At 38.5% G+C, this 17932-nt stretch overlaps 3 protein-coding genes and 1 long non-coding RNA gene across 5 annotated transcripts in view; 3 read left to right on the top strand and 1 right to left on the bottom strand.

Annotated features, from left to right (window-relative positions):
* LOC146455737 (adenosine receptor A2a-like) overlaps window positions 1-9985 on the top strand; it is a 98491-nt gene extending 88506 nt beyond the window's left edge. Inside the window, exon 2 of the mRNA XM_085093883.1 lies at window positions 9742-9985. The gene's annotated coding sequence lies outside the window, so the exon portion shown is untranslated. The remainder of the gene's footprint in view (window positions 1-9741) is intronic.
* LOC146455735 (epoxide hydrolase 1-like) lies at window positions 1127-17326 on the top strand. Of its 2 annotated transcripts, XR_014858955.1 has the most exons (5): window positions 1127-1950; window positions 4136-4305; window positions 5137-5386; window positions 6382-6828; window positions 15792-17326. XR_014858955.1 is itself a non-coding variant. In XM_085093874.1 (4 exons), exons 1-4 carry the CDS (start codon window positions 1214-1216, stop codon window positions 6623-6625), a joined length of 1401 nt encoding a protein of 466 aa, XP_084950000.1. In that variant the 5' UTR covers window positions 1127-1213; the 3' UTR covers window positions 6626-7725. The 2 variants fall into 2 exon arrangements, 1 of the variants encoding a protein (XP_084950000.1); XM_085093874.1 differs by lacking the exon at window positions 15792-17326 and having other exon boundaries at window positions 6382-7725.
* On the bottom strand, window positions 7722-9149 carry LOC146455738 (uncharacterized). The gene is made up of 2 exons (XR_014858961.1): window positions 8578-9149; window positions 7722-8349 (listed from the first exon to the last, which is right to left on the bottom strand). It is a non-coding gene; the product is annotated as an uncharacterized LOC146455738 (long non-coding RNA).
* Window positions 11202-15486, top strand: LOC146455736 (epoxide hydrolase 1-like). Its single transcript, XM_085093872.1, has 4 exons — window positions 11202-12041; window positions 13194-13363; window positions 13981-14233; window positions 15184-15486. The coding sequence occupies exons 1-4, from the start codon at window positions 11305-11307 to the stop codon at window positions 15425-15427; spliced, it is 1404 nt and encodes a 467-aa protein (XP_084949998.1). The 5' UTR covers window positions 11202-11304; the 3' UTR covers window positions 15428-15486.
* Window positions 17327-17932: the final 606 nt, after the last annotated feature.

The raw sequence follows: 17932 nt of genomic DNA, 5'->3' as shown, positions 1-17932 counted from the left end.
CACGTGTTAGTATTGCGTGCGTTTCCTTACTGTATGGTTTCAGGGGTTTCAGGCTAGAACACTAGCTATTGTACTGGCTGGCGCTTTTGTCAGTACGTTCTCAATCAGCATAACGTGTTAGAAACTCGTTCCTTGTGATAGACAACTGAAGTAGCCCCTTATTTTTTTCAGGGATTTCCGATGAAGCGAGCGGACAACTATATGAATACAGACATATTTTTTTTGTATGAGAGATCTGGTATTTCATCAAACATCAATCCTATATAAACTCAATAAGCAAAGTGATAAGTAAATTGCTTTGAAAATGTCATGCAAAATGTTGCGTGCGCGCGAGTAACCCTCGCAAGTGGAGGGTGTGCTCTAGTATAGCAAGTGTAATAGTTGGTGAGAAATTATTAAGTCTGTACGAAATGCAGAACATCATTAAAACTGATTCCTGTACAAATTAGATACTGACTTTCCATACCGTATGACAGTGTTATTCACCTTTTGTTTTCAGGCCGCCGGCTGTAGTGATGAATTCCCTTGAAAGGTCTTGAAAGGGGCGTGGGATGAGGGGTTGCCGGGGGAGGGCGTCTTGTGCGGGGTCAGAAAACAAAACAAACAAACTGACCCTATGACTTCAGAGAACTGTGATAAGCACGCGACCTTTCTTGAGTTCAGGCCGTTACACGTACACAAACTGACTCAAAATGATATTCAGTCTCTATTATATCAATATGTGAAGTGAACCTTGCTCTATTGTTGCATTAGCTGTTATAGAGATGAACAACTGTTGCCTTAGAACAATTAGAACCACCTTTTTGCACTAAAAACAGTAGTTTTAATCCCCCATGTACCATTTTATTTTTTATACCGCACCGAAAAAAAGTTAAAGATGGCCTTTTACACATAATAATTCGTAGCGTACGAAAATCCTAGAAACCCTCATAAAAACGGACAGAAAAGTTCTAAATACACTCGAACCTTTACCTCAAACCTATCATATATAATATTGTTACTACAGAGACGAATTTTGCCAAAAAGAAAAAAAGAAGGAAAAGTTGGATTTCTGTGTTAGGTTCGCAAGGTATTGTTGGTAAATTATACTGCCGCCATCTTTGCGTGACAGCACCACTTCCTTATTAGGGCATACAGGACCCTGGGAAAAGTCGGGAAAACTTCGAAAACTTGATTGCTTTTCTCGCAGAGTTTACGGCCTACTCAATCAGCAATGGGTTGCAAGACCTTTTGCGCGGTTTTTGTTGTGGTTGTGAGTATTTCCGTGGTAGTCATTCCACTCCTGGTCAATAAATATCTGTTTCCTGTGGCCGAAGCACCTCGCCTCGATGAGAAACAGTGGTGGGGCAGAGGACAGGAGAAAGATCATCAAGAAGATACTTCTGTAAACCGAATGTATGTGAATCTATCCGACGAAATTATCAGTGATCTGAATGAGAGACTGTCCAAGACTAATTTTTTCGAGAATCTGGAAGGAATCGATTGGGAATATGGCACAAATCCTGATTATATGAAAGAGATAGTGGAGTATTGGAAGACAAAGTTTGATTGGCGCCAGCAAGAGACTCTTTTGAACAGCTATCCTAATTTCAAAACAAAGATCAGTGGAGTAGAAGTCCATTTTGTGCATTATAAAGCTGAACTGAAGGAAGGCCAGCGAGAAATCCCTATCATGATGGTACATGGTTGGCCTGGCTCTTTCTATGAATTCTACAAAGTCATTCCCAAGTTGATAGCTGCCTCCACAGATGAATTTGCATTTTCAATCGTCTGCCCTTCCATCCCAGGTTACGGTTTTTCAGAACAACCTCACAAGCTGGGTTTTGATGCGTTCGCAGCTGCGCGGGTTTTCAGCAAGCTGATGGGTCGTCTTGGTTATGAGTCATATTACCTTCAGGGAGGGGATTGGGGTAGTGCAATCACCAGTGCATTGGCAATTATGAATCCAAGGTAACCAACTTTGTTTTTCAAGCAAGGCCAAACTAATGCTTCAGTTGAAGGAGTGCCTGGAAAAAGCCCTAAGTGGCTTCTGATAAATAGCTAGATTCTCCTTCCAAATTTCCTTGTACTCACTTGTGAAACAAAAGGAAAATTTGACCTTTCATAAAAAGTCACTTAGGGCCTTATTTCATGCACCCCTTCAAGTGAAATAAATAATATTGTACAATGGAAATACTTACCATGCAAGTAGAAATTAATGATCCGTATCATTTATTCAAAAGGCTTTTGGGTTAACATAACATCACATTTCACATTTTCCATTCATCAACATTCAAATGCTAGGTTCACAGTCAACAAACATCCTGCATAAACATTATGCTAGTTTAAAGGTCTAGCTCCCACAAGTCAGGAAGATTTCGGCACAGCCACATATATTAGTTATACATGCACCACTGTCATACTAACCCCCTCCAAAAGATGGCGAGCGTGAATAGAGTTTGAGTTGCAAAATACATACGTAGTTAATGTATTGTGCTATGCAGAAATCTTGCCCACAAGTTTCCTTCTGCTCAGCGGTAGAGCATCCAAACTGTCATCTGTAATGGAAAGGTCATAGATTCAACTCTTGTTGGGAGAACTTGTTTTTTTGTTTTGAAAGTATGGCTGTCACTGACTAAAAAATGCATCACTCATTAATTTTATTTTATAGAGTCTTCAATTGATGACATCCAAAAAACTAAATTTATGAAATAATTATGGGTTTTACTGAAGTATTCTGAAACAGTAAAATAAATAATTCCTTCTTCCCTTCTTCGGCAAGTGAAAAAGGTCTACTTGCCAAAGATCAGCATCTTATTGCAATAGGCCTTATCACGGTTTTCGACGCCATTTTGACGAGTAGGCAAACACGTCTGAAATAACAGTGTTTGTATGGAAATCCGATGTCAAATAATTTTCATAAAACATAGCTTCTGAAAAATTCATGAATTGGAAACTTTTAGCACTAGTAAAAGGATTTTAAGAAAAAAATTTGGAGGGATGTAGCTGTGCCAGAAAGCGTCCAGTCGTGTTTTGAACTTTCCATACATTTGTCTGTATTTTTTTCCCGCGAACTATTTTTAGCAGCAGTCCACGGCTGGTTCGCTATACAGACAAATGTATGGAAAGTTCAAAACACATCTGGACGCTTTCTGGCACAGGTTCATCCCTCCTAATTTTTTTCTTAAAATCCTTTTACTAGTGCTAAAAGTTTCCAATTCATGAAGTTTTCAGAAGCGATGTTTTATGAAAATTATTTGACATCGGATTTCCATACAAACACTGTTATTTCAGACGTGTTTGCCTACTCGTCAAAATGGCGTCGAAAACCGTGATAAGGCCTATTTGGGGGCGAGATATTAGCTCTGTTATGCCCCGATGAGTCCATACAAATCCTTCTAATTTTGCCTCAGTTCCTAACGTTTGGAACTGAGGCAAAATACATGTAAGAAGGATTTGTTTGGTGTCATCAGAGCATAACAGAGCTAATATCTTACCCCCAAATTGCAATAAGATACTGAGTTTTGGCAAGTAGGCATTTTTCATCGTGCTCTTTCCAAATATACTAACAAATCCCATAATTTCAAAAATTCAAATATTTGTGATGTCACACTTTAGGACTCTATTTACCAGGCTTAAAACATAACATCACATTTCTTTCATATATTCATAACTTTTAGGTGAAACTGAGGTTGTGGGAAAATTCTGATGAGTTACAATACATGTGAACAAGCTAGTTTAATTTTAAGATCATACATGTACAGTGTATCTAGAAATTGCTGAAAAGAGGAGAGGGGATTGTATGTATTAAAAATGGTTTTCTGACAAAAAGATTTTTTGCTCCATTGAGCAATTAACGACCTTTGTCAAGGTCCCAAAATCTGCAGCTCTCTCCCAATATCAATTACTTTTTCATCTATTTTTTTCACCTTTGAAAGTTGCAGTTTTTATCTGTAAAATCATGAATTGACCAAGTCACACTTATGCAGTACCTTATTTTCTATTTATTAATGACAGCTGAGGTGGCCTCTCTTATAAGCCTGGTGGTTTCTTGCGGTCTCCTCGCCATTACCTTAGACTTGCAAATTGAATGATTTTTTTTTTACTAAGGCAAATAAATGATGATGATGATGATGATTTTTAATTTTTTTTTCAGTCAGATCAGAGGACTTCATCTCAATTTGTTTACTGGATCGATCTTCAATTCACCATTTGCCTATCTACAGGTAAAGCTTTTCTTCCCGGAGAAGGAGCAGAAAAAAATTTTTCCCATCAAGGACTTCTTTGGTAAAGTGCTGGCTGAGTCAGGATATTTTCACCTACAAGGTACAAGTACATGTTTGCTAGAATGGCATGCAACATTCACCTTCACTATTCTTCTGTGTATTACAAGAAGTGGTAATTAAAAATAGTTTAGACACATTTGAGGACTGAGATTAGCATTTTCTTGGAAACAAAAAGATTGGCCTCTCCATCCTGCTTTTCATGTTGATGTCAGTATATAGGTTTAAACATTTATGTGTCACAAAATTCATACAACATTGATTGATGGTTGAGGTGTGAATTGCGCCTTGTTGGCTATAATCATCTCATACCCAACAAATGCAAGTGGAATAATAATATAATTTATTGTAAATTATTAAAAAAACTATCATTTAAGTAATATTGGTAGGCCTTGCTGATTTGCTATTCAAGAGCAACCAGAAAACAATTTATGGTCGTACTTCTCTGGCATGGTATAATGGCTCATATACCATGGCGGCTAAGCCAATCAAAACCCTGGAATTGCATTATACAATGATCCAGTTTTTAATAAGGTATAGTATATATGTAAAACCACCGAATAAGAGATGTATAATTTCACTAGCTTTTTTTTTCTGGTAAGAGTGTTGAGATACATCCGGCAAAGCCGGCATTTAATCTGTCCATCAGTATATGGTGTGTCCGAATGACATAAACAACACACAAAGCCAGTGAAATGTCTTTGTCCATATTTGGTCTGTTGTAAAACGGTCAACCTGGGACACTACAGTGTATAATGGTCCTTGTATTTTGCGCATTCTCTTGCCCTTATTTGGCGAAATGACATACCAGTAATAGTGGAATAATAATTAATGCCACTAGCAACCTCCTAGAATATTGACATTTTGTTTTCAGCCACTCGACCTCACTCAGTTGGATTAGCAGTCAATGATTCCCCTGCTGGTCTGGCTGCATACTTTTTGGAGAAGTTTGCCATGTGGAGCGGCTGCCAGACCACTGATACTCGAGTGTGTTTGGAATCATGTTTTTCCAAAGATGACCTGTTGACAAATGTGATGATCTATTGGGCAACACACTCCATAACCTCCTCTATGAGGCTCTATTACGAAGCTATGCACAGTCCTAACCTTCAAAGAGTGGCAAGGTTAGTGAATCCCCAACTTAAACACTTACTTTAGTTTAATCTTTAAGCCCTAATGGGCAAACATCTAATTCCCCCCTACAATATGAATATTTGTCAAATACACTTGTTCCGAGAATAAAGGCAATGATTATTAATAAGGGTAAAATGTCTTATACTTGTGAAATGTTCATGGCTTGTCTGACGTGGCATTTCGTCTCAGCCAAGAGACTCTTCAGAGACCTTTAGAATTTATGGGCAAACTCGTTGAGCATCACATTCAAAGTCTTGTTCGCAAATTCAAGATGTCTGCAGCCTGGCCCTCTATCGCAGAAGAATTCCCAACCGCACTTACACGAATTGAAATTTATACAATAAAGCATTGAAAAATTGTCAAATACTTTGTCAAAAACTATGAACACGACTTTGGCGTGATGCTCATCGAGTTTGCCTATAAATTCTAAAGGTCTCTGAAGAGTCTCTTGGCCAAGATGAAAAGCCACGTCAGACTAGCCACAAACATTTCCCAAGTATTTGACAATTTTTCAATTCTTTATTGTGTAAAATGTCTTGATGTTAAAACCAATTCTCCCAATTAGGACTATAAAAATGTATGGATTCAAGCAATGGGTTGTCTGTGGGTGTGCAATTGGCTGAAAAGGCTGATCCTTGTATGGAAGGTTTGGTGACAGTTAAGACACTAAGTATGATATAGTGGAACCTCTCCTAACGGACACCTCTTTATTACGGACAGTTCACTTGGTCCCTGAGAGACCGAAATCCATATAAAGCCTACCTCTCTAAAACGGACACCTCTATAATGCGGACACTTATCCCTGTCCCCTTGGTGTCTGTAATAAAGAGGTTCGACTGTACCTGAGAAAAATGGAAGACATTACTGAAAGTCTAACTATTTTAAGAGTCATCATATTTTCCCCTCCCTCAAGTGATATATGGCCATTTTCATTTCTACCATGTCACTCATAAGTTTAATCCATTTTTATTTAAATTTTTTGTAGGATTCCCATCACGGTTCCTACCGGATTAGCAGACTTCCCACATGAGCTTTTTCGCTTGCCTGAACCTTGGGCTCACTACAGATTTGTTGATATTGTTCAGTTTACAGAGATGCCGCGTGGCGGCCATTTTCCTGCCTTTGAAGAGCCTGAGCTGTTTGCCAATGATGTAATCAAGTTTGTAGAGGAAGTTGAAAAGCGTATTGCAGCAAAACAAGCTGAATCCACCACCAAGTCCGAATCTTGACTCTTAAAGTCCTAGTTGCCATGAATATCTGATTTCTCCTGACAAGATCACCATTTAATCAACATACAGGCAATGAGAATAAAGCAGCTGATCTCCAATTTATTCTCAAACAAATTCTCCTAACAACTGCCATAGGAAATGTAGCAAAAAAGCATCATAACATGTTATCCTTGCTGGCAGGGCTGTAGCCACACTTTCAGAAGGTGTGAGACAAGGCTGTTATAACTGCACCAGAGGTACAAGCATAAGCCTGTACAGAGATCCATTTGAACTTTCCAGTAATTTCGGTCACCTTATTAGGGTTAAAGTGCACCTAACCCCCAATTTTTTTTCGCTTAAATAAATCTTTGCACCTACTCGAAATGCATTGAGCCTTTTTGCGGCTTTTTTCAACCAAATCTTGACTTTTTATAGGCTGTAAAAGTGACGAAATCTAGCCATCATCTGTCCCATGACCGAGCTAGTAAGGGGCATGGCTCTATTCCTTACATGTCATCACAAACTGCTTTGCATGCATTTTCACAAAGACTTAATACAATGCAAATCAGTTTGTGACGTCAAGTAAGGAATAGACCCATGCCCCTTACTAGCTCTGTCATGGAACAGATGATGGCTAGATTTCATAACTTTTACAGCCTTTAAAAAGTCAAGATTTGGTTGAAAAAGGCACCAAATAGCGCAATATATTTCGAACAGGTGCAAAGATTTATTTAAGAGAAAAAAATTTGGGGGTTAGGTGCACTTTAACCTTTCAGGACACAGTCACAAGTGCTGATTCAGGGACTTATTTTTTCAATTTACAGTATACATGTATATATTTTAAATTTTGGGTTAAAACTTAGACGAGGCAAGTGCATAGTCTTGTCTCATGCTAGGTACAGCCCTGCTTGGTGGTGATATAGTAGTAACATTTCAGGAGAACTTCAAGTTTGTTGATAGATGTATTTTTCAGTCAATTACAAGGGCATACTTGGAAATTTCTCCTTATAGGAGAGTTCAAGCTGTGTCCTTCTGATTGCTATTTCGGATGCTCTACCACTGAGCTACACTGGTGTTGTGTAAGCAAGAAGATTCATGCGACGATAAACATTCTGCATACTGCTTGTAGTCTGGTTACTATGGCAATTCAATGGTTAATTTAACAATATGAACAAAACTGACCTTAATTTCAAAACTGGTGACTGTAAAAGAGTGCAAATATTGGACTTAAGCATCACTTAGGATGTTTCCAAGGGAATGGTAGTATTTTTAGCAATCAAGGTATGATCATATCGAAGTTCAATTGAAGGCCTTCAAGAGTATAACTGTCTTGTTTCAAATTTTCGGCCAAGTTTTGGTTTTACTGAAAAGTGACATGATTTTTGTAATGGCCTTCAATTTTGTCAGAGAATATTACTCTGTGTTCTTTTTCCATTTGTTTATTCTTAGTTTTTGGGAAAAACAAAGCCAAAATATTAGTCACCAGCTTTTGATGTCAGATGGTTGTGCAGCTCTCAGCCTTTCAATCATCCTCTGAGCATCCCCACCCCTGTCGCTTTTGAGCCTCCCCCCCGGGGGATATGTCCAAACGTACACATGTACTTCGCTGTGGGAATTAATATCACTCAGTTTCAGGTGTCCATATTAACTCTATATTTTTGTAGCTATAAGAGTAGCTTTTAACTTTCATAAAAGTTTCAAACTGACTTCAAACTGTTTACGTTTTGATACGATGTCTTAATGACCTCAATCTCGTACCCAGAGTCTTCAGGCTTTTTGGTCAGCGGGGCAACGCCGGGAAGACTCTGGGGACATCGAAAAAATTCAATTTTTTTGATTGGCTGTTCCGCAACGGTTTCCATTGTTTTACCGCAGAAATCCTGCGGTGATAAAATTCGATGTCCCCAGAGTCTTCCCGGCGTTGCCCCGCTGACCTAAAAGCCTGAAGACTCTGGGTACGAGATTGTAATGACCTATGAAGCACTCTTTTGATCTCTTAGTCACTTGGTTTCTGATGCTTTGTACTAAAAAATGGTAGTCCTGTTTACAATGAATTTCGAGCGCATGTCCGTGACTTAACCGACTGTGTTTTAGGTTTACGCTCTTCTGCAACATGGGACTTGCGGCGCGAAAAGCGCGTGAATTTCCTCACGCTATTTACAGCTTTGACAACAAGACTCTACGTCTTGTCTTGTTTTATGGAGCTATCACAAAAGTGTCAAATTGTACGTCTTTCGTGAAATGTTAAAACTTTTACGGAGAGAGGTAAATAAAACTAGATTTCTCTCATTATCTTCAGTTGAAACAGGAGTACTCAACGACACTTTTAGAGAAAATTAATCGTATGTTGCACTAAACACTAGGTGAGTGTCCCTACGTCAATCTTGGTTACTCTTTAACGTTCCTGGGGAAAAAATACCCACTCTTCACTGCCAGCGAACAAGACTTTTAAGAAATGAAAATCCCAGCCAGCTGTAAGTGTGATGCCTGTCAACTTATAGCCAGCAAACAAGTCAGTTTGTAGGTACACAGCATCTTCCTGAGTAATTTGCACAGTATATATCTTTGTGCCATCGATAAACATGGCAACATGGCTCGTCAGGACCGAATCGGGCAAGTTAGTTGGTATGAGAAATAACGTGGGGCCCAAAATGCAGCCCTGAGGTACTTCGGAGCTGACAGGCAGAGCCAGATCAGATGTTTAACCCCGGCAGCGCTATTACCCAGGATAGGATTGATGTCACCAGACATCAAAGGGCGACAGTTAGCATCTGAGTTGTTGTATAGTAACAAACGTGGCACATTTTCATTACATGGTATAGTAATAAGTATTGACTTAATAGCCAAAAACAGAAAAATAGCAACGGCTTTCACAGAGCTCCTCGAGTGACGACCTGATTCCCTTAAATGTCAACAATCCATCGAAGGAGTAATGGTTTTCGGGAAAACGGCAATAAAAATTGTAAGAATAAAACACAATAAAAGAGGGGGGTGAATAGGGGTATGTAAATCCGCCGATCCGCTAAAATCAAAGGCTGAATCCGTCGATCCGCTCAAAAAATCAACTAAATCCGAATCCGCAAAGTGTTTGCCGCGTTAGATGATACGCGAGTACAGAGCGACTTCAGTAGTTGGAGTTGCCTTGCGTGATATTGTGTTTTAGCGTTGAGGATGACTATCAACGAAATATTTATGTAACCAACGTCTGTATCGAAACAAAATCTTGCAGATACGAGAAAAAAGAGCAAACTTGAACTTCCTAACAACCAAAATCCAAAATCCGGGCCCAAAAACTGGATAAAACCGCGATCCGCTGTGATCATAGGATCCGCAGATCCGTTAAAATTTCGCTGAATCCAGAATCCGGGCTAAAATATTTACCAAATCCGCCGATCCGTAGACCTATTCACCCCCCTCATAAAAGGAGTCCAAGACGAGCAGTATTTCCGAGACTACAGGTCGTTCGAGCACGAGTCACCCCGGCTTCTGTCATTATATCGTTTTAGCCGTGCACGTGCTCAAACCTCAAAACGAACCACATGAAAGACAAAATGACTTCATTGTCATATATATACATGGCTGAATCTCAATTTAAGTCAGTAAGGTGGAAGTGAGGTGCCAACGAATGGGATCTGTCTTATATGGTCTAGGGGCCGACTTTTCTCTCCCTCACTGTCTTGTCAGGGACAAGTTATCGGAAAGCAGCGCGGAACCATCTCCAGCTGGCATATCCGCGGGCCAAAATCTCGTGATGCATCATCATGGTACAACGCTCCGGCACAGTGCCCAGAGGTGCCGCCGTCGGCTGTACTGTCTCTCTTTTTCAGCCATTTTCCTATAAGCGTTTCATTCATGTCTCTTGTGATGTCCTTGTCAGTTGACAAGGACATCACAAGAGACATGTAATTGTCGACGACGGGTAATGTGTGCAATTCATCTGCACATTAAACACGTTCCCTTGATATAACACCCTTAACCGTACATTTGTCTGTACTCTAACTTTCCATACATTTGTCGGTATAGCGAACCAGCCGTGAACTGCTACTAAAAATAGTTCGCGGGGAAAAATACAGGGAATTGTATGGAACGTTCAAAACACGACTAGCTGGACGCTTTCTGGCACAGTTACATCCCTCCAATTTTTTTCTTAAAATCCTTTTCCTAGTGCCAAAAGTTTCCAATTCATGTATTTTTCAGAAGCGATGTTTTATTTTGACATCGGATTTCCATACAAACACTGTGACTTTTTAAGCCTGTTTGCCTACTCGTCAAAATGGCGTCGAAAACCGTGATAAGGCCTATTTTATCTTTTTTATCGCACCGAAAAAAAAAAATGGCGACTGGTATATTTTACACATGATTCTTAGCGTACGAAATTCCTAGAAAACCTCATAAAAACGCACAGAAAAGTTCTTAATACACTCAAACCTTTACCTTAAAGCCTATCATACATGATATTGTTACTACAGGGAAAAAATTTTAAAAAATTGCAAAATAAAAAAAATTGGTTTTCTATTTTAGGTTCGCAAGGTATTGTGGTAAATTATACAGCCGCCATCTTTGCGTGAAAACACCACTTCCTTATTAGGGCATAAAGGACCCATGGGAGGGAGCTTGTGCGGAGAGCAGCTAATTTCGGGAAAACTTCGAAAACTTATTCATTGGTTTTCTCGCAGAGTTTACAGCCTAGTCAATCAGCAATGGGTTGCAAGACCTTCTGCGCGGTTTTTGTTGTGGTTGTGAGTATTTCCGTGGTAGTTATTCCACTCCTGGTCAACAAATATCTGTTACCTGTGGCCGAAGTACCTCGCCTCGATGAGAAAGAGTGGTGGGGCAGAGGACAAGAGAAAGATCATCAAGAAGATACTTCTGTAAACCGAATGTATGTGAGTCTTTCCGACGAAATTCTCAGTGATTTGAACGAAAGACTGTCCAAGACTTATTTTTTCGAGAATCTGGAAGGAATCGATTGGGAATATGGCACAGATCCTGATTATATGAAAGAGATAGCGGAGTATTGGAAGACAAAGTTTGATTGGCGCAAGCAAGAGACTCTTTTGAACAGCTATCCTAATTTCAAAACAAGGATCAGTGGAGTAGAAGTCCATTTTGTGCATTATAAAGCTGAACTGAAAAAAGGCCAGCGAGAACTCCCTATCATGATGGTACATGGTTGGCCTGGCTCTTTCTATGAATTCTACAAAGTCATTCCCAAGTTTATAGCTGCCTCCACAGATGAATTTGCATTTTCAATCGTCTGCCCTTCGATCCCAGGTTATGGTTTTTCAGAACAACCTCACAAGCCGGGTTTTGATACGTTCGCAGCTGCACGGGTTTTTAGCAAGCTGATGGGTCGTCTTGGTTATGAGTCGTATTACCTTCAAGGAGGGGATTGGGGAGGTGCGATCACCAGTGCATTGGCAGTTATGAATCCAGGGTAACCGAGTTTGTTTTTCAAGCAAGGCCAAAGAAATGCATCAATTAAAGGGGTGCCTGGAAAAAGCCCAAAGTGACTTTTGATAAATAGCTAGATTCTCCTTCCAAATTTCCTTGTATTCACTACTGTGATTCAAACAAAAGGAGAATTTTATCTTACATCAAAAGTGTAGTAAAAAGATCACAGATTCAACTTCTGTGGGGAGACATTGGATTTTTTTTCAAAGCATGCCTGTGTCGTTGATCGTAAAAGTCGTGATTCATTTATTTTATAGAGTCCTAAATTGATGACATCACAAAAACTAAATTAATTTTATGAAATATTTATTGGTTTTACTGAGGTTTTCTGAAACAGTAGAAAGAAATAATTCCTTCTTTCCAAAAATCAGCATCTTATTGCAATTTGGGGGTGAGATATTAGCTCTGTTATGCTCTGATGACACGGTACAAATCCTTCTAATTTACCTCAGTCCCTAACGTTTGGAACTGAGGCAAAATAAGAAGGATTTTTATGGAGTCATCGGGGCATAACAGAACTAATATCTCACCCCCAAATTCCAATAAGATGCTGAGTTTTTGGCAAGTAGGTATTTTTCATCATGCTCTTTCTAAATATACTAACAAATCCCATAATTTCAAAAATTCAAATATTTGTGACATCACACTTTAGGACTATTTACCAGACTTAAAACAGAACATCACATTTCTTTCATGAATATATTCATAACTTTTCAGGTCTAACTGAGGGTGTCCAAAAATTCTGATGAGTAAAATACATGTGAACAAGTTTAATTTTTAGGTCATACATGTACAGTGAATCTAGAAATTACTGAAAAGAGGAGAGTGGATTGTATGTACATGTATTAAAAATGATTTCCTGACAAAAAGATTTTTTGCTCCATTAAGCAATTTACAGTCCTTTACCAAGGTCCCAAAATCTGCAACTCTCTCTAAATATCAATAACTTCTTCATCTAGTTTTTTCACCTTTAAGGAAAAAAAGTTGCAGTTTTTATCTGTAAAACCAAGCCACACTTACGCAGTATCATATTTTCTATTTATTAAAACCAGCGAAGGGGAATGATTTCTTCTTTTAGTAAGGCAAATAGATAATGATGATGAGGTTGATTTTTCATTTTTTTTTTTTTTTTCAGCCAGATCAGAGGACTTCATCTCAATGTGTTAAATACATCGCCCGTCAATTCACCATTTGCCTATTTACAGGCAAAGCTTTTCTTCCCAGAGAAGGAGCAGAAAAAAATTTTTCCCATCAAGGACTTCTATGCTAAAGTGCTGGCTGAGTCAGGATATCTTCACCTACAAGGTACATGTACATGTTTGCTAGAATGGCATGCAACATCCACTTTCACTATTCTTCTGGCTATTACAAAAAGTGGTAAAATAGTTTAGATACGTTTGAGGACTGAGATTAGCATTTTCTTGGAAACACGAAGATTGGCCTCTCCATCCTGCTTTCCATGTTGAAGTCAGTATAGGTTTAAACATTTATGTGTCACAAAATTCATACAACATTGATCGTTGGTTGAGGTGTGAATTTAAAAATGTCGGAAATGGTATATGGTATAGTATATATGTATGTAAAACCGCCGAATAAGAGATTTATGATTCCACTACGAAAAGATTTTGCTATTTAAGCTTCTTTTTTCTGGTAAGAGTGTTGAAACACACCAGGCAATGCCGGCATTATCTGTCCATTAATGTATGACGTATCCCAATGACGTAAATAACACAGAAAACCAGTGAAATGTTGTTGCCCCTTGTCGCTCTATTGTAAACTGGTCAATCTGGGACACTACAGTGTTTTGTGGTCCTTGTGTTTTGCACATTGTTTTGACCTTATTTGGCAAAATGAGTCACATAATAGAGCGGAATAATAAATGCAACTATCAACCTCATAGAACATTGACATTTTGTTTTCAGGTACTCGACCTCACTCAGTTGGATTAGCACTCAATGATTCCCCTGCTGGTCTAGCTGCATACATTTTGGAGAAGTTTGCAATAGCGAGCGGCTGCCAGCTGACCACTGATACTCAAGTGTGTTTGGAATCATGTTTTTCCAAAGACGACCTGTTGACAAATGTGATGATCTATTGGGCAACACACTCCATAACCTCCTCTATCAGGCTCTATTACGAAGCTATTCACAGTCCTAACCTCTTAATAGCGGAAAGGTTAGTGACTCCCCAACTTAAACACAACTTCAGTTTAATGTTTAAGCCCTAATGGACAAAGTTACATCTAATTCTCCCCTACAACATGAGTATTTGTCAAATACGCTTGTCCCGAGAACATGTGCAATAATTATTGATAAGGATAAAATGTCTTATACTTGTGAAGATTATGTTTGTGGCTAGTCTGACGTGGTGTTTCGTCTCGGCCAAGAGACTCTTCAGAGACCTTTAAAATTTATAGGTAAACTCGTTGAGCATCACATTCAAAGTCCTGTTCACAAATTCAAGATGTTAGTAGTCTGGCTCTCTATCGCAGAAGAATTCCCAACCACATGTACAAGAATTGAAATTTATACAATAAAGAATTGAAAAATTGTCAAATACTTGTCAAGAACTATGAACATGACTCTGGCGTGATACTCATCAAGTTTGCCTATTAATTCTAAACGTCTCTGGAGAGTCTCTTGGCCAAGATGAAAATCCACGTCAGACTAGCCACAAACATTTCACAAGTATTTGGCAATTTTTTAATTCTTTATTGTGTCTTATGTTAAAAGGCGCTATATAAGAAATTAAATTATTATTTAAAATGTCTTGATGTTAAAACCAATTCTCCCAACTGGGACTATAAAAAATGTATAGATTCAAGCAATGGGTTGTCTGTGAGTGTGCACTTATTGGCTGAAAAGGCCGATCCTTGTATGGAAGGTTTGGTGACATTTAGGACACTGAACGCCATCCCTTAGAAAAACGGAAGACATAACTGAACATAACTGGTGACAGTTAGGAGACTAAGTATGATACCTGAGAAAAATGGGAGACATTACTGAAAGTCTGGCTATTTTGAAGAGTCATCATATTTTCCCCTCCTTCAAGTGAAATATGGCCATTTTCATTTCTGCCATGTCACTCATTAAGTTTAATGCATTTTTATTTTTAATTTTTTGTAGGATTCCCATCACAGTTCCTACTGGATTAGCAGACTTCCCACATGAGGTTTTTCGCTTGCCTGAACCTTGGGCTCACTACAAATTTCTGGATATTGTTCAGTTTACAGAGATGCCCCGTGGCGGCCATTTTGCTGCCTTGGAAGAGCCTGAGCTGTTTGCCAATGATGTAATTAAGTTTGTAGGGGAAGTTGAAAAGCGTATTGCAGCAAAACAAGCTGAATCCACCACCAAGTCTGAATCTTGACTCTTTAAGTCCTAGTAGCTATTCTCAAACAAATTCTCCTAACAAGTGCTATAGGAAACGTAGCAAAAACTGTGAGGAGAATAGACAAGTTGATATCAAGGCTTTTAAAAAGGGTTATTGAATGAAACAGTATTTTTAGGCACAGCGTGTACTGGTTCTTGATCTGTGTGGCATCAACAGTTACAGGAAATTTTGACACCATGGAAGTTTTGGCTTTTTTCCTCAAACCTGTATGGCCCATATATCAAAATATATATTTACTCACTATCATCCTTTTATTTATCTTAAGGCCAGTTGCAAGAATTGTGTTAAGCGTCATAACTTTTTATGCTTGCTGGCAGGGCCATAGCCACACATTCATAAGATGTGAGGCAAGGCTGTTGCAAGCACCAAAGGCACAAGCCTGAACAGGGGTCGACTGAGGGATGATCTGCCAACTCACCATTCGAATCTTGTTTTACTTCCCACATTAGGAACAAATCGCCTTCTGGAATCATTGGAACTTTCCAGTAATTTTGGTCATCTTATTAGGGTTAACCTTTCAGGACGTGGTCACAAATGCTGATTCAGCGACTTAGTTTTTTAATTAACAGTACAGTATTTTTAATTTGGGGTTAAAATGTAGACGAGGCGAGTGCATAGTCTTGTCCCATCATGCTAGCTATGGCCCTGCTTGGTGGTGATTGAGAAGTACCATTTCAGGAGAACTTCAAGTTTGTTAATAGATGTATTTTTCAGTCAATTAGATGGGCATACTTGGAAATTTCTCCTTAAAGGAGAGTTGAAGCTGTGTCCTTCTGATAAATATACCACTGAGCTACACTGGTGTTGTGTGAGCAAGAAGATTCATGCAACAATAAACATTCTGCTTACTAGTTATAGTCTGGTTTCTATGTCAATTCAATGGTTAATTTAACAACATGAACAAAACTGACCTTAATTTCAAAACTGGTGACTGTAAAAGATTGTAAATATTGGACTTTTGCATCACTTAGGATGTTTCCAAGGGAATGGTAGTATTTTTAGCAATCAAGGTATGATCACATCAAAGTCAATTTGGAGCGCTTCAAGAGTATAACTGTCTTGTTTCAAATTTTTGGCCAATTTTTGGTTTTACTGAAAAGTGTGAGAATTTTTGCAATGGCCTTCAGTTTTGTCAGAGAATATTACTCTGTGTTCTTTTTCCATTTGTTTATTCGTAGTTTTTGGGAAAAAGAAAACCAAAATATTAGACACCAAATTTTGATGTCAGATGGTTATGCAGCTCTCAGTCCTTCAATTATCCTCTGAGCATCCCCACCCCTGTCGCTTTTGAGCCTTCCCCCCTGGGGGAAAAGTACACATGTACTTAGCTGTGGGAATTAATATCACTCAGTATCATGTGGCCATATTTATTCAGCTCTCTCTATATTTTTATAGCTATAAGAGTAGTTTTTTACTTTCATAAAATTTCCAACTGACTTCAAACTGTTTACGTTTTCAATTGATACCATGTCTTAATGATGTATGATTTGAATTAACAAATCAATGGCAGTTTTCTATGTTTTATACTCTTATAGACGATAAGATGACAATGTAAAATGTTGAAAACTCAGTGGTTTCGCTGCCACTTTTTGAACATAATTTTTATGGCATCATTTTATGGTCTATTGAACAATAATAATTATAATAATTAATTATAATTCCACGAGTGCCCATTGGATATGAGATGATAGATCCAACAAGCATGGGTGGAATAATTGTTTTATTAAAAACCGTCAAGAAATGTTGCTAGATTTGCTGATCTCGCTTTGCAAGAACAATAAGAAGACAATTTAATGGTCTTTTTTTTTCGGGCATTGTATAATGGCTCATATACCATGGCCGCTAAGGCAATCAAATCGTTTGAATTGCATTATGCAGTGAATACAATAAAATCTGCAATTCCACAGCGACAAACCAATGAGTGGTGCCGGATCACTTGTAGACCTGGATCAGCAAATTATCTCAAATACAAAATATTAATGGCAGACTGATCCCAACGGTGGAGGTGACGAGCTTGAGAGAACAAACAATAAAAGCTAGAATAACTGAAATATATTTGTTTTTTAAAAAAACAAATTTTTTTGCCCGATATTTCGGTTTGCAATACAAACCTTCCTCGGGGGCTGAACGAAAAAGAAAAGTGAGAAACATAAAAGGATCGTTACAAAGAAGATTTAAAATATAAAATACGTGACAATGATTGGTTGTTTAGGACTAAGTTACAAGTGTGAGACATGTCATTGGCGTGTTTCGTCACGTCTATTTATTATGCAGTGATCCAGTTTTTTTTCTAAAAGAGTATAGACCATAGAAAACTACCGTTGATCTTTTCCTACAATAACATGAAAAAAGTACGAGCGGAATTGGCTTTTTTCCCATTGAGATAGCGCGTGTTACATAATTTCGACTTCATTTTTATTGTCATGCATATACTCTTATAGACAATAGCTAGCACCAGCCAATCAGCGTGTGGGAAATTTT

This window comes from Pavona decussata, unplaced genomic scaffold (assembly GCF_977016875.1).
Source record: "Pavona decussata unplaced genomic scaffold, jaPavDecu1.1 SCAFFOLD_270, whole genome shotgun sequence".
Classification (NCBI taxonomy): domain Eukaryota; kingdom Metazoa; phylum Cnidaria; class Anthozoa; order Scleractinia; family Agariciidae; genus Pavona; species Pavona decussata.
This window is presented reverse-complemented; position numbering and strand designations above follow the sequence as displayed.

Excerpts from the sequence above, each read along its gene's own strand:
- LOC146455736 (XM_085093872.1), top strand. The coding sequence starts at position 11,305 with ATGGGTTGCAAGACCTTCTGCGCGGTTTTTGTTGTGGTTGTGAGTATT. Across the intron at positions 13,364-13,980 it reads AGGATATCTTCACCTACAAG|GTACTCGACCTCACTCAGTT; the intron begins GTACATGTACAT and ends TTTTGTTTTCAG. Across the intron at positions 14,234-15,183 it reads AACCTCTTAATAGCGGAAAG|GATTCCCATCACAGTTCCTA; the intron begins GTTAGTGACTCC and ends AATTTTTTGTAG.
- LOC146455735 (XM_085093874.1), top strand. The coding sequence starts at position 1,214 with ATGGGTTGCAAGACCTTTTGCGCGGTTTTTGTTGTGGTTGTGAGTATT. Across the intron at positions 4,306-5,136 it reads AGGATATTTTCACCTACAAG|CCACTCGACCTCACTCAGTT; the intron begins GTACAAGTACAT and ends TTTTGTTTTCAG. Across the intron at positions 5,387-6,381 it reads AACCTTCAAAGAGTGGCAAG|GATTCCCATCACGGTTCCTA; the intron begins GTTAGTGAATCC and ends AATTTTTTGTAG.